We start from the raw sequence: 13,417 nt of genomic DNA on the forward strand, positions 1-13,417 counted from the left end.
TGCAAATGGGAACCATGTTATTATAGAAATTCCTTTGACTCTGTACTACTTGATTTAAGTGAATTAATGACAAACTTTAAGATTTTATTCATTTTTGGTTAAAGTTATTTGCAACTTGCTTTATTACACTTGTCAAATTACCTGAATTTCAGGAGGTAATGTGATCAGATTTGCCTTATAATGACTTTTGTTTTGGCTGCAAAAAGAAGGGGTGTGTGAAGGGGGAAATATAGGAGGCAGATGGAGGCAGAAGATGACATCCTTAAGCCAGGTAAGAGATGATGACAGCCTGAACCAAGGAAGTGATGGCGCAAATGCAGAGAAAGGGCAGTTCAGAAATCTCTTAGGTTGGCTCAATAAACAAATATGGGAGAGCATGGCCTTTGAAATAGGAAAACCAAGGCCGGGCGCAGTGGCTCACGCCTGTAATCCCAGCACTTTGGGAGGCCGAGGTGGGTGGATCACGAGGTCAAGAGATCAAGACCATCCTGGTCAACATGGTGAAACTCCGTCTCTACTAAAAATACAAAAAATTAGCTGGGCATGGTGGTGCGTGCCTGTAATCCCAGCTACTCAGGAGGCTGAGGCAGGAGAATTGCCTGAAGCCAGGAGGCGGAGATTGCGGTGAGCCGGTGAGCGGAGATTGCGCTATTGCACTCCAGCCTGGGTAACAAGAGCGAAACTCCGTCTCAAAAAAAAAAAAAGAAAAGAAAAAAGAAATAGGAAAAACAAAAGGGAAATAATTGGGGATTAAACTTCAGCTTTGATGTTTCTAACTGCTTCATCTTGCATACCTCACCCCTCAGAGCCTCAGTTCCCCATATTTACAAAATGGGGATCATAATAACTAAAGCATTGGGTGTTACAAAGATTAAGTAAGATCAGGAATGAGAAGCATAGTACCTAGTACAAAATAAATGCTCATTGAGAAAGCAATTGAAAAAGACACTGGAGCTTCTACATAGGATTTCTGAAAGGATGGTGGAGTCATTAAACCAATGACTAAATACAGAAGGACAAGCATATTTGAGGAAAAGACACCAGCTGTTTTTGCTGAGTTGGAGGAGCCTACAGGATACATAGCTAATTGAAGCACTGGTTTGGAGCTCAGGAGAGCTGGGGCTGAGAAATCACTTTTGAGTTATTGGGGAAGAAACCATAGGTGGGAATGTGACTTTTGTAGAAGTGGGTACAATGTACAAAAGAGAGAGCACGGGTAAGAACTCTATGACCCACACACTTTAACAACAAAAAAGAAAAGTGAATTAGGAGAAAGGAGAAGGAACAGACAAAGAAGTAGACAGGATGATTCCACTTATGCAAAATACCCAGAAAAGGCAAACCTAGAGAGACAGAAAGTAGATCAGTGCTTGCCTGAAGTTGGGGGTGGGAGCCAGGACTGACTAAAAATGTACGCCAATGCTCTTCTGGGGATGATAGACAACATACTAAAACTGGAGTGCTATGATGGTTGCATGACTCTATAAATATACAAAAAAATCACTGCACTATAAAATAGGTGAGTTTTATGCTATGTAAATTATACCTCAATAAATCTGTTCTTTTAGAAAAAAACCAAAGGAAGTGAGAGTGGGTAAGTGGGTCAAATAAATTCTGCAGAAAGATTAAGCAGGATGAAGACTGAAAATACACCATTTCATTTGTCAACCAGTAGGTAGCTTAAAATAATGTTTTTAATGGAGTGAAGAGGTGACAAATGGAAGGGTTGAAATGGGAATAAAGTGAATTGCAGTGGCAGGAGGACAGGATGAGCAAGTAGAGGTAAGGAATGTCATCTTCCCATTTCAAGAGTCCACATTTGAGCCTGGGCCTCATGGAGAAACCCCATTTCTACAGAAGGGAAATTAGCTGGGCTTGGTGGCACGTACCTGTAGTACCAGCTACCTGGGAGGCTGAGGTGAGAGGATCACCTGAGCCTGGGGAAGTCAAGGCTGTAGTGAGCTGTGATCATGCCACTGCACTCCAGCCTGAGTGACAGAGTGAGACCCTGTCTCAAAAAAAAAGAGTTTACATTTAAAGGGAAAGAGAATGATGCAGTGGTAGCCTTGGTGGGGACAAACCTATGTGGACATAACTGTAGAGCAAAAGGAAAGAAGCAATGGAAAAGAAATCTTTTAAAAATTAGAGGATGATTGCTGGAGATAGATGATGAAGGATGTAGGAGTATTCAGGAAAGGACTGATCACTGATCAGTCTTTTACTTTAATAGAACCCATGGAGGATAGGTGAATATGTCAACAAGTTTGGAAGTCAAGGCCATTTTTCTCAATGGCTTCATTTTTTTTTTTCAGTGACATATGACATAAGAACATTGGATGAGATTTAGGGATAGAAACTAAGGTAGGATGCCTGAGAACTGCCACCAAATGGGAGCTAACTAGGGAGCATATGTGGGACCCAGCTGTGGCAGAGACCCATGCATTCTTAACAGGGCCAATTAGCACAACTGTATGATTTTCCACTGGAGCGTCTGGAAGCTTGGAAAGAAAAGCTGAGTAAACAGTGTATTGGATTGATCTCTTATTGGGAGTTGGCAGGGTTAGTCAGTGTGGAAGGCAGGGAGTTGAGGGGATGGAGAAAGGAAAGGATATGCATAACCATGAGCTGGTGAGGAAGAAAGGAAAGCCATGGATGGGAAGCATTGCCAGGGTTGGAAGGATGGGAGGCTCTGCCCGTAGGAAAAGAGTTTTAGCAGAAAATAAAAAGCATGAAGGTAAAATGTTCTGATTAAATTGTTGTTTGCGAAGCTAAGCCTCCTGGTCCAAAAGCCGGAGTGGGCCACGGAAGTAGATGCTTAGCGGAAAGCTGAAGAGGTTCATTTTTGGCAACGATTATGCAGACAGCAAGTACATCTTTGTAGCTTCCCTACCATTTCATGTCCTGCATTACAGTGTTCATCAACAAGATAATTCTGTCAGTTGGAATTAGTTTGGAACTTGCCAAACCATGAGAGTTTAGCATTGAGAACTTAAAAGAACACAAAAGATAAATGCTTGGGGGAATGGATACACCGTCCTCCATGATGTGATTATTACACCTTGTATGCCTATATCAAAACATTTCATATCTCATAAATATATATATACCTATGTACCCACAAAAATAAAAAATTAAGAAAACAGAAAAATAAAGAGAAAAGCTAAAAAGAAGCCAGAAAGAACAAACAGCTGAATAAAAATATAGAAAAGGATGCAGGGGTAACTGAGAATATTATAAAGGACTCAGATAGAGGAGGTGGTGGTGAGAGGTAAGGAGGAAGGTGTTGAGAAGGTGGAAGTGAGAAGATGGAAATCAAACACACTACTTATCTTGGGTTGGCTCTATCCCTGAGTGAACCCTGCTGGCTCTGCCTTCCAGCAAACTAGCACCCATCTGCCTGAGAAGGAGAGTGATCTACACTGGCATGGGGGTTACTAGGATTGGGGTTAAATAAAGCGGGATTCCAGGGCTTTTCTATTACTGATGCCAGCTTCAAGAAACAATGACCTTTGAGATAGAATCCAGTTACGAGAAGGAATATTAGAGGCCATCTAGTACAACCAGACAAAATAAGGCCTCATAAGAAGCTCTGAGGGGTAGCATGTGAAAATGTATCACACAAGGCAGATTTGAGACTGAACCCAGTAGCCCGTTCCAATTCTGTGTATTTCAAATGAACCACACTAATGGCTAAAGTATTCAAAAAGATCCATGGGTTAGAAGATGACTATTTTGAAATAATTTTGTTGTACATTTAGAATATTTGTAGGATGAAGTACAAAGTATTCCAATAAACCACTGTTTATTTGTGCATACACCTATCCACACATACACATTTGTATGATTTTTTAGAAAAACAACTTACTATTTGAGCCTTTGTGTGGTGCCTTGAAAAATGTGAAAAAAACAAACAATCAAACAGAATCTGGGGACCCCAAACTCACTATGCCCAAGGGAAAGGCAAGCTTGGGAACCGAGTACACACACATAAAAACTGCTTTGCTTTTGTTCCCAAACAGGTAACTGTAATTTCACAGCCTTATGTCATAGCCTCTACTCCATCTTTTCACATGTTTACTTTATCTTATGTAAAATGTAGACTTACTGGGTATGCAACAATGCATAATTGATTTTTCCCCTATTCCTTTCACATGTAAAATGTAGATTTGCTGAGGCTAATCAGAGTCTCACAGGAATGTAATCATTTTCCTCACTGCCTAGCCTCCCTCCTTTTTGTTTTCCTCATGCTTGCTCTTTCTCCTTTAAATACTGAAGTTCCCCAAACCCCCTTTGGGAACAGCTCAGATCACAGAGCCTCCTGGAATTTTTATTCTTTCCCAGGCACGTCCTCAACCTTGGCTTAATAAACCTTTTTTTTTTTTTTTTTGAAGACGGAGTTTCGCTTTTGTTACCCAGGCTGGAGTGCAATGGCGCGATCTCGGCTCACCACAACCTCAGCCTTCTGGGTTCAGGCAATTCTCCTGCCTCAGCCTCCTGAGTAGCTGGGATTACAGGCACGCGCCACCATGCCCAGCTAATTTTTTGTATTTTTAGTAGAGACGGGGTTTCACCATGTTGACCAGGATGGTCTCCATCTCTTGACCTCATGATCCACCCGCCTCAGCCTCCCAAAGTGCTGGGATTACAGGAGTGAGCCACTGAGCCCGGCCAATAAACCTTTATAGATTCAGACAGGCTGCAATCACTCTCTGGTTTACAAGAATACAGGACCTGTAAGTGAGCCCATGCACAGGAGTAGAGGATATGGAACTAGCCACCAAGGCAGAGCGTATATCCCCACAGAAAGCAAGGACATGGGCAGTGGCCACCTTGCTGAAGAAGGTTAACACATAGTACCATACCTCCTCTGATGACTTCAGAAATGCCACGTGAGTTTGCAGGACTTTTGATCTGGAGTCAATGCTTTGGCCAAGTTGGGTTAATTCTTCTGATAGCCATCTAGCTTTAGAGGAAAGTGATGCCATTTCATCAGGTTCAAATTCATTTTTCTCCATCATGACTTTTGCAGCTGCTTCTAATTCATGTGATGTCTCCTGTAAAAGCATAGCCCCAGAGGTCAGAAACTGACAGGGGAATCATGAACATTCATATTTCATTATCTTCTGCATTTCCATCAATTATGATTACTAATTGAACTTATACCAAGAATCTCCTCAATAAAAGGAAGACATAACTTCCAAAATTCTAAAAAGAAAAAAAAGGGCACTTTAAAATGAAAATTATTTCAAATTATTATTGGCTACCTCAGCTATACTTATTTTATATTTCTAACTTTTTAAAAAATATATTTTATTGCACTTTAGGTTCTGGGGTACAGGTGCAAAACATGCAGGATTGTTGCATAGGTACATACATGGCAATGTGGTTTGCTGCCTCCATCCCCCCATCACCTATATCTGGCATTTCTCCCCATGTTATCCCTCCCCAACCTCCTTACCCCCAACTGTCCCTCCGCTATTCTCCCCCAACAGACTCCAGTGTGTGGCGCTCCCCTCCCTGTGTCCATGTGTTCTCACTGTTCAACACCTGCCTATGAGTGAGAACACGCGGTGTTTACTTTTCGGTTCATGTGTCACTTTGCTGAGAATGATGGTTTCCAGATTCATCCATGTCCCTACAAAGGACATGAGCTCATCACTTTTATGGCTGCATAGTATTCTATTGTGTATATGGGCCACATTTTCCTTGTCTAGTCTATATCGATGGGCATTTGGGTTGGTTCCAGGTCTTTGTATTATAAACAGTGCAGCAATGAACATATGTGTGCATGTGTCTTTATAACAGAATGATTTATAATCCTTTGGATATATACCCAGTAATGGGATTGCTGGGTCAAATGGAATTTCTATTTCTAGGTCCTTGAGGAATCGCCACACTGTCTCCCACAATGGTTGAACTAATTTACACTCCCACCAACACTGTAAAAGTGTTCCTATTTCTCCATATCCTCTCCAGCATCTGTTATCTCCAGATTTTTTAATGATCGCCATTCTAACTGGCATGAGATGGTATCTAAACATGGTTTTGATTTGTATATTTCTTTAATGACCAGTGATGATGAACATTTTTTCATATGTTTGTTGGCCTCATAAATGTCTTCTTTTGAAAAGTGTCTTTTCATGTCCTTCACCCACTTTTGAATGGGTTTGTTTGTTTCTCGTAAATCTGTTTTAGTTCTTTGCAGATTCTTGATATTAGCCCTTTGTCAGATGGGTAGATTGCAAAAACTTTTTCCCACTCTGTTGGTTGCTGGTTCACCCCAATGATTGTTTCTTTTGCTGTACAGAAGCTCTGGAGTTTAATTAGATCCCATTTGTCTATTCTGGCTTTTGTTCCAAATCCTTTTGGATTTTTAGTCATGATGTCCTTGCTTATACCTATGTCCTGAATGTTTTTGCCTAGGTTTTCTTCTAGGATTTTTATGGCGTTAGGTCTTATGGTTAAGTCTTTAATCCATCTGGAGTTAATTTTAGTGTAAGGTGTCAGGAAGGGGTCTAGTTTCTGTTTTCTGCACATGGCTAGCCAGTTTTCCCAACACTATTTATTAATCAGGGAATCCTTTCCCCATTGCTTGTTTTTGTCATGTTTGTCAAAGATCAGATGGTTGTAGATGTGTGACATTGCCTTTGAGGCCTCTATTCTGTTCCATTGGTCTACATCTGTTTTGGTACCAGTACCATGCTTTTTTGATTACTGTAGCCTTGTAGTATAGTTTAAGTCCAGTTGTGTGATGCCTCCAGCTTTGTTCTTTTTGCTTAGAATTGACTTGGCTATGTCGGCTCTCTTTTGGTTCCATGTGAAGTTTAAGGTGTTTTTTTCCAGTTCTGTGAAGAGGGCATAGGTAGCTTGATGGGGATAGCATTGAATCTATAAATTACTTTGGGCAATATGGCCATTTTCATGATACTGATTTTTCCCAACCATGAGCATGGAATGTTTTTCCAGCTGTTTTTGCCTTGTCTTATTTCCTTGAGCAATGGTTTGTAGTTCTCCTTGAAGAGGTCCTTTACATCTTTTGTTAGGCATATTCCTCTTTATTCTCTTTGCAACAATTATGAATGGCAGTTCGTTCTTGATTTGGCTCTCTTTAAGTCTGTTATTGGTGTATCAAAATGTTTGTAATTTCTGTACATTGATGTTCTATCCTGAGACTTTGATGAAGTTGCTTATCAGTTTCAGAAGATTTTGGGCTGAGATGATGGGGTCTTCTAAATATACAATCATGTCATCTACAAATAGAGGCAATTTGACCTCCTCCTTTCCTAATTTTATATCCTTTATTTCCTTTTCTTGCCTGATTGTTCTGGCTAGAACTTCCAATACTATATTGAATAGGAGTGGTGAGAGAGGGCATCCTTGTCTAGTGCCAGATTTCAAAGGGAATGCTTCCAGTTTTTGCCCATTCAGTATGATATTGGCTGTTGGTTTGTCATAAATGGCTTTTATTATTTTGAGATACATTCCCTCCATACCCAGTTTATTGAGAGTTTTTAGCATAAAGGGCTGTTGAATTTGGTCAAAAGCCTTCTCTTCATCAATTGAGATAATCATGTAGTTTTTGTCTTTGGTTCTGTTTATGTGGTGGATTACATTTATAGACTTGCATATGTTGAACCAGCCTTGCATCCCTGGGATGAAGCCTACTTGATCATGATGGATAAGCTTTTTGATATGCTGTTGCAATTGGTTTGCCAGTATTTTATTGAAGATTTTTGCATCAATGTTCATCATGGATATTGGCCTGAAGTTTTCTTTTCTTGTTGAGTCTCTGCCGGGTTTTGGTATCAGGATGATGTTGGTCTCATAAAATGATTTGGGAAGGATTCCCTGTTTTTGGATTGTTTGGAATAGTTTCAGAAGTGATACCAGCTTCTCTTTGTTTGGTAGAATTTGGCTGTGAACCCATCTGGACCTGGGCTTTTTTGATTGGTAGGCTATTAATTCCTTTCTCAACTTCAGCCCTTGTTATTGGTCTATTCAGGGTTTCAACTTCTTCCTAGTTTAGGCTTGGGAGGGTGCAGGTATCCAGGAATTTAACCATTTCTTTCAAGGTTACTGGTTTGTGTGCATGGAGTTGTTTGTAATAATCTCTGATGGTAGTTTGTGTTTCTGTGGAATCTGTGGTGATATCCCCTTCATCGTTTTTTATTGCATCTATTTGATTATTCTCCCTTTTCTTTTTTAGTAATCTGGCTAGTGGTTTATTTTGTTGATCTTTTCAAAAAACCAGCTCCTGGATTTATTGATTTTTTTGAAGGGTTTTTGTGTCTCTATCTCCTTCAGTTCTGCTGTGATCTTAGTTGCTTCTTGTTTTCTGCTAGCTTTAGAGTTTTTTTAATCTTGCTCCTCATCTCTTTCAATTTTGATGATAGGGTGTCAATTTTAGATCTTTCCTTGCTTCTCATGTGGGCACTTATTGCTATAAATTTTCCCTAGTGGGACACACTGGTTTAAATGTGTCCCAGGGATTCTGGTATGTTGTGTCTTCATTCTCATTGGTTTCAAAGAACATCTTTATTTCTGCCTTCATTTCATTGTTTATCCAGTCAACATAAGAGCCAGTTGTTCCGTTTCCATGAAGTTGTGGGGTTCTGAGTTAGTTTCTTAATCCTAAATTCTAATTTGATTGCACTGTGGTCTGAGAGACTATTTGTTATGATTTCCGTTCTTTTGCATTTGCTGAGTGAGGAGTGATTTATTTCCAATTATGTGGTCCATTTTAGAGTAGGTGTGATGTGGTGCTGCGGAACTCTGTCTTTTGTGTCACAAATAAAAGAAAGGTTTGGTATGAAAGGTGGTAAAACCAAATGGCAGAAATGTTTTAAATAATTTACATAAATTAATTATACATGAGATTACTATATGAAATTTAACAATAGCTCTAGCAAATTCCTAAACTAATTTTATTATATTAGTGGGCAAATTTATAAAACGTATTCATTCGTTTTTAATTTACAAAAAGATATATCGATAGTGCAGTCTTATTTAAATCTCTATCTAGAAGGGCTAGTAGGGAAAATATTACATATCAGGCCTAAACAACCTAAAAAATAAGTGACTTTGATTTGCTCGGGGATGTTCTCCTATGTTTTCTTCTGAGTGTAATTTCTGTTATGTGAACTCCGACCATTGATTAAATGGATGAATAGGAATAGCAGGCATGACAATTATGCATGTTGCAGAAAGACCCCTGTAAAATTTCTCGTGAGACCAACCTAAAAACTAAGCCAAATAAAAGAAAAAAACTCTGCAGCAATGAGGGATTGCTTCCCTACTTGTAATTAATATGCTTCCCAAGTACTCCACTGAATGAAGGAAATTTTAATTTACAGGCCCTGCTTTCTGAAAGCACTCTGTGAAGGAGAGAAGCAGGGAATTTCTTCCCTTGTAATCCACTCCCCATTTCTAAAACATTTAAAATTTAAAAATGAAATTGAGTTCAGACATAAGTTTTAAGTATTCTAAATAATAAATAAAAAATACTCCACTCAACAAAAAATTGGTGTGTTTGTGGGTTTCCAGTGGGGCGCAGTCCATGGAGGAGGTTCTTATGCTGAGAACTGAAGTCATAGGGAGAAACAGGGGAGGGCTCGTGACTCACCTTCCTTTAACTTTGCTGGAGCAGACAGAAACTTCAGGGCAGGTTTGGAGCCAAGTGCCATGTGAAAGGAGTAGGAGGGAGCTGGAGAAGGTGCTATGGTGGTGGGGGGGGGGGGCATTTTCTGTCTCTGAATGTTAGGTAAGCAAACAAGGTTGTTTTTATTCATAACCTTAGAATCTTGCAATAATGCATGTTCCTTCTGTTAATTTGGTAACTTGCTCTTACAGAAAAAAAATTGCGAATAGTCTTAGAGAAGCACTGTGCCTGCCTCTTCTATTGTCCTCAACATGAGGCTTTTTTTGAGAAACTGCCCAGGCAACACAAAGGAACCAAATGAGTTTTTAATACCCAGCTGTAATGCTGACTTTCAGTGAGCACAAACGCCCTAATAAATGCATATGTAAATATAATTTAGGCACATAGGAATATGAGTTTTTAAGTCCTTATGTGCTACATACAAATTTAGAATTGTAAACCTCAAGTGAGCTAGGATTAAGTTTATAGTTATCAAATATTTTTTAAATTATATTTACAAAAGTATAGCCATATGCTTTTGTAAACATAATTTACAAAGCCATATACCCAAATCATTCTCATTTTATTTACCTTAGCTTGGATATCTAATTCCAGATATTTATGCAAAATCTTCTCCGATTCAGAATAGGTGGAACCGACATCCATTGTATTAGAAAGTACTGGACTGATTTTCTGAATTGATATTTCCACCTTTAGGAGTAAATAACATATGGCAGTCTTATTAATATATTTTTGCATGTATGTGGGCACATGTGTCAGGAAGATAAATAATATTTTATAGATTCTCATTATATTTGAAATATATTTTACCAATATTAATCTAATATAGTTTTAAATATTAAGAATTTAATATTTTAATAATGCTGCTCTTCACAGGAGGTCATACTAGTGGCCTGCCAACAAACATCATATGTTTAAAGATATTTATTTTATTAACAGCTATGAGATATAAACAATCACTCACATCCTATAACAACTTGTCTATGTTACCTATAAAGGGTAATGCACTTGCTAACACATCCACGGAGATGAATTTATCTGTGAGTTGAATGGGACCCAATTTGCAGGCGAGATCCAGAGCATGGGTATTGCAGTAATTTGGGAATAGGGACTCTGGGGAAGTGCCAAACCCTATACATGCTGTAGTAAAACACAGGGACATACTTAGGACATTTAACTGATGAGCCTGGAGGACTATGATTTGATCTTCAGTGGACATAAGTCAGTGACTAAAGTAACCCTTGAAGGGTTCTATTCCATTCAAGTTACACACTTTGTCCCCTTCCTCTGACTCCAGTCCGTACTCCCTAGACTCAAATTCACTCTGAATTGGCAATAAGACAAGTATCAACAGCTGAGTTCCTACTGTGTCTTCCACCGTCACCAAATTAGCTTGGGTCTCAAGCTCCAGGGAATGCAACACCACAGCTGTCAACAAATTTGGAAACATCCTGAACCCAGGCACCAGAAGAATGACAAAATTCCCAAGGTTCTGGATTAATAACAGGTGAGGAGGCAATTTAAATACAGACATTGATATTTAATGTCCTCTCCAGTGAAGTCTACTAATTCTATTCATGTAAGTTCAGGCATGTAAGTCCATTGTATGAAATGAAAACATCAGTGAAAATTTGAGACCCAGCCTCTGCAGCAAGGTCCATTAGCATCGATGCCATTGAGCTATTACTAATTTTTGCTAAAGATAAATTTTGTTTTATTTAGTCAAACTGTAGCTCCTTAGTTTTATTCCCCTCTGGAAATAGGAAGTAAAATTCTTCCATATCAAGCCATCATGTTCACTCTGCGGAGAGGATTTTCACATGTCTGCTTACATGCAGAATGACTGTACTGCCTTGCACTGCTCTAGTTCAATAAAGTATGATAATGGCAATTTATTCCTTGAAAAACCTAAAACTCATAATTTTTGGTATCTGTTTATATATCAATCTATGTACCTCTCTGTAGTCCTGGTGTCGTATGGTACCATTGTAACCGAAACTTGTGCATATTGGAACCGTGCTCAGAACCATGCAAATGAAATATCCACTCTGTTCCCATATATATTTGGCTCAGTTAACACAGTACTGTGCAAAGGGGGAACTGCTTTTGTGTATATACCTTCAGGCTGGAGGCGGCAGATGGGCCACCTGGGTCGGGGTAGTTGATGAACAATAGTGAATTACCTCTGTTTAGTTCAATTAAAGGGCCCAATGTGGAACATAAGAGCAGCCTAAGGAGACACGGCCCTGTCCTCCCACACCACGCCCACATACTGCACCTACCATACCAACTATGATCACCAACTTAGATGTTTAAGTTTTAATTTATGAAGCTACCTTCCTTAGGTAACCCTCCACCAAGGCTGTTAGTTGCTGTTTCTTAAGAGCAAATTCCTTGTGCGCTGAACACTGTTCGGTCAGATGATCCGCTCGTCTCTTAATGCACCCCATCATCTCATGGATGCCGGACACCCGAGAACTGAACAGAGCAAGCCAGCTGTTAGTTCACTCTACCATGATATAGAACACAGAGTATTTGAAACAGATCTGCTCTCATGTTAGGTAGGCATTGGTAAAAGGCATCAGCTTTAGGATAACAGGCGGTAAGTAGCTGTCATCTTGGGATAGCAGAAAGCAAAAACAAATTATGTTCTTTTGTTTTGTCAGTCAGTCCTGAGGGAAAAGATGAGTTCCGGGTTTTGCAACAAGGTCTAATCTTTTCTAAAGGTTTACTTTTTAATAATTCTGTAGGGTATTTTGAAAACCTTCTGCCAAAGGCACAGTATGTTTGCCACAAGTTTTCCTCAGGGTGTTATTAAAAGCTTCATTTATCTAAAGATGCTCTTTGAATAGAAATGTGGATCAGCCAATTAACAAAACATTTACTGATCCAATGGGGTAAAATATTTATATAACACTAAGGTCCCAGTTCTCAATGATTATGAATGCTCAAGGCTGTATTCATCAGATGAGAACCAAGTTATCACCAACAATTTGAAATCAAATATACTAGTTGATAAAAAAAAGAAGCTGAGCCTCACATTATCATTTTTCTTCCTGTGCTGGCCTCATGAGACCAAGAAAAGTGACGTGATAGCTCCTACAGTGAAAATGCCTCTAAAACAATGCATCAGCTTTGAGCTGAACTCTAGCTCTAGTCCAAAGATATCTTAACAAGTTTCCTAATATTCTTGATGGAATAAGCACTTTTAAATTTTCCAACCTATCCCTAAGGCTATTTAAGAAGTTGATGCCTTTCATTTCTCTCAGTCATTTCTTTCACATACTGTATTAATAAAGATTAATATAACTCTTAAATTTAATTACCCAGAGTTTAAAAAGAGCTCAGAATGAGGAAGATATTTCAGTAATTTTACCTAAAAATAATTAATTTATGACTCTGTAAAAATGAATTTAATTAGTAATGAAATGGGGGCAAGATCCTAAATGACTGAAAGGTAAAGTAACGTCACTGGAGTGACAAGGCCACTATAGAGCTGGGAAACACTGAGGTGTGTCCTGTGGGTACCACAGAAGTCCCAGATAAGTTTAATTGGAGGTAAATAGGAAACCACAATGAGTAATCTTATTCCTGGCACATAATGTTCACAGATGTTACATTTTAAACATTTAGTTTTGCATTTTAATACATAGAGGCAGTGAAGAACATAATCAAGACATCAGGAGATTCTTCTCATTTATCATTAAGAAATAGTTCTTAATAATACTAAATCCCATAATTCTACAAAAGCAGTATATT

The 13,417-nt window shown here is 39.0% G+C and overlaps 1 protein-coding gene and 1 long non-coding RNA gene across 4 annotated transcripts in view; one reads left to right on the forward strand and one right to left on the reverse strand.

Annotated features, from left to right (window-relative positions):
* Positions 1–13,417, reverse strand: part of CCDC141 (coiled-coil domain containing 141) — a 194,619-nt gene that overhangs the window by 52,900 nt on the left and 128,302 nt on the right. For all 3 annotated transcript variants that reach the window (XM_035304429.3, XM_035304426.3, XM_078327323.1), the window contains 3 exons: positions 11,995–12,136; positions 10,229–10,348; positions 4,863–5,054 (listed from right to left, as the gene is read on the reverse strand). In XM_035304429.3, coding sequence (XP_035160320.2) covers positions 4,863–5,054; positions 10,229–10,348; positions 11,995–12,136 — 454 coding nt within the window. The remainder of the gene's footprint in view (positions 1–4,862; positions 5,055–10,228; positions 10,349–11,994; positions 12,137–13,417) is intronic.
* Positions 1–13,417, forward strand: part of LOC103793711 (uncharacterized) — a 46,522-nt gene that overhangs the window by 14,488 nt on the left and 18,617 nt on the right. The window lies entirely within an intron of this gene.

This window comes from Callithrix jacchus, chromosome 6 (assembly GCF_049354715.1).
Source record: "Callithrix jacchus isolate 240 chromosome 6, calJac240_pri, whole genome shotgun sequence".
NCBI lineage: Eukaryota > Metazoa > Chordata > Mammalia > Primates > Cebidae > Callithrix > Callithrix jacchus.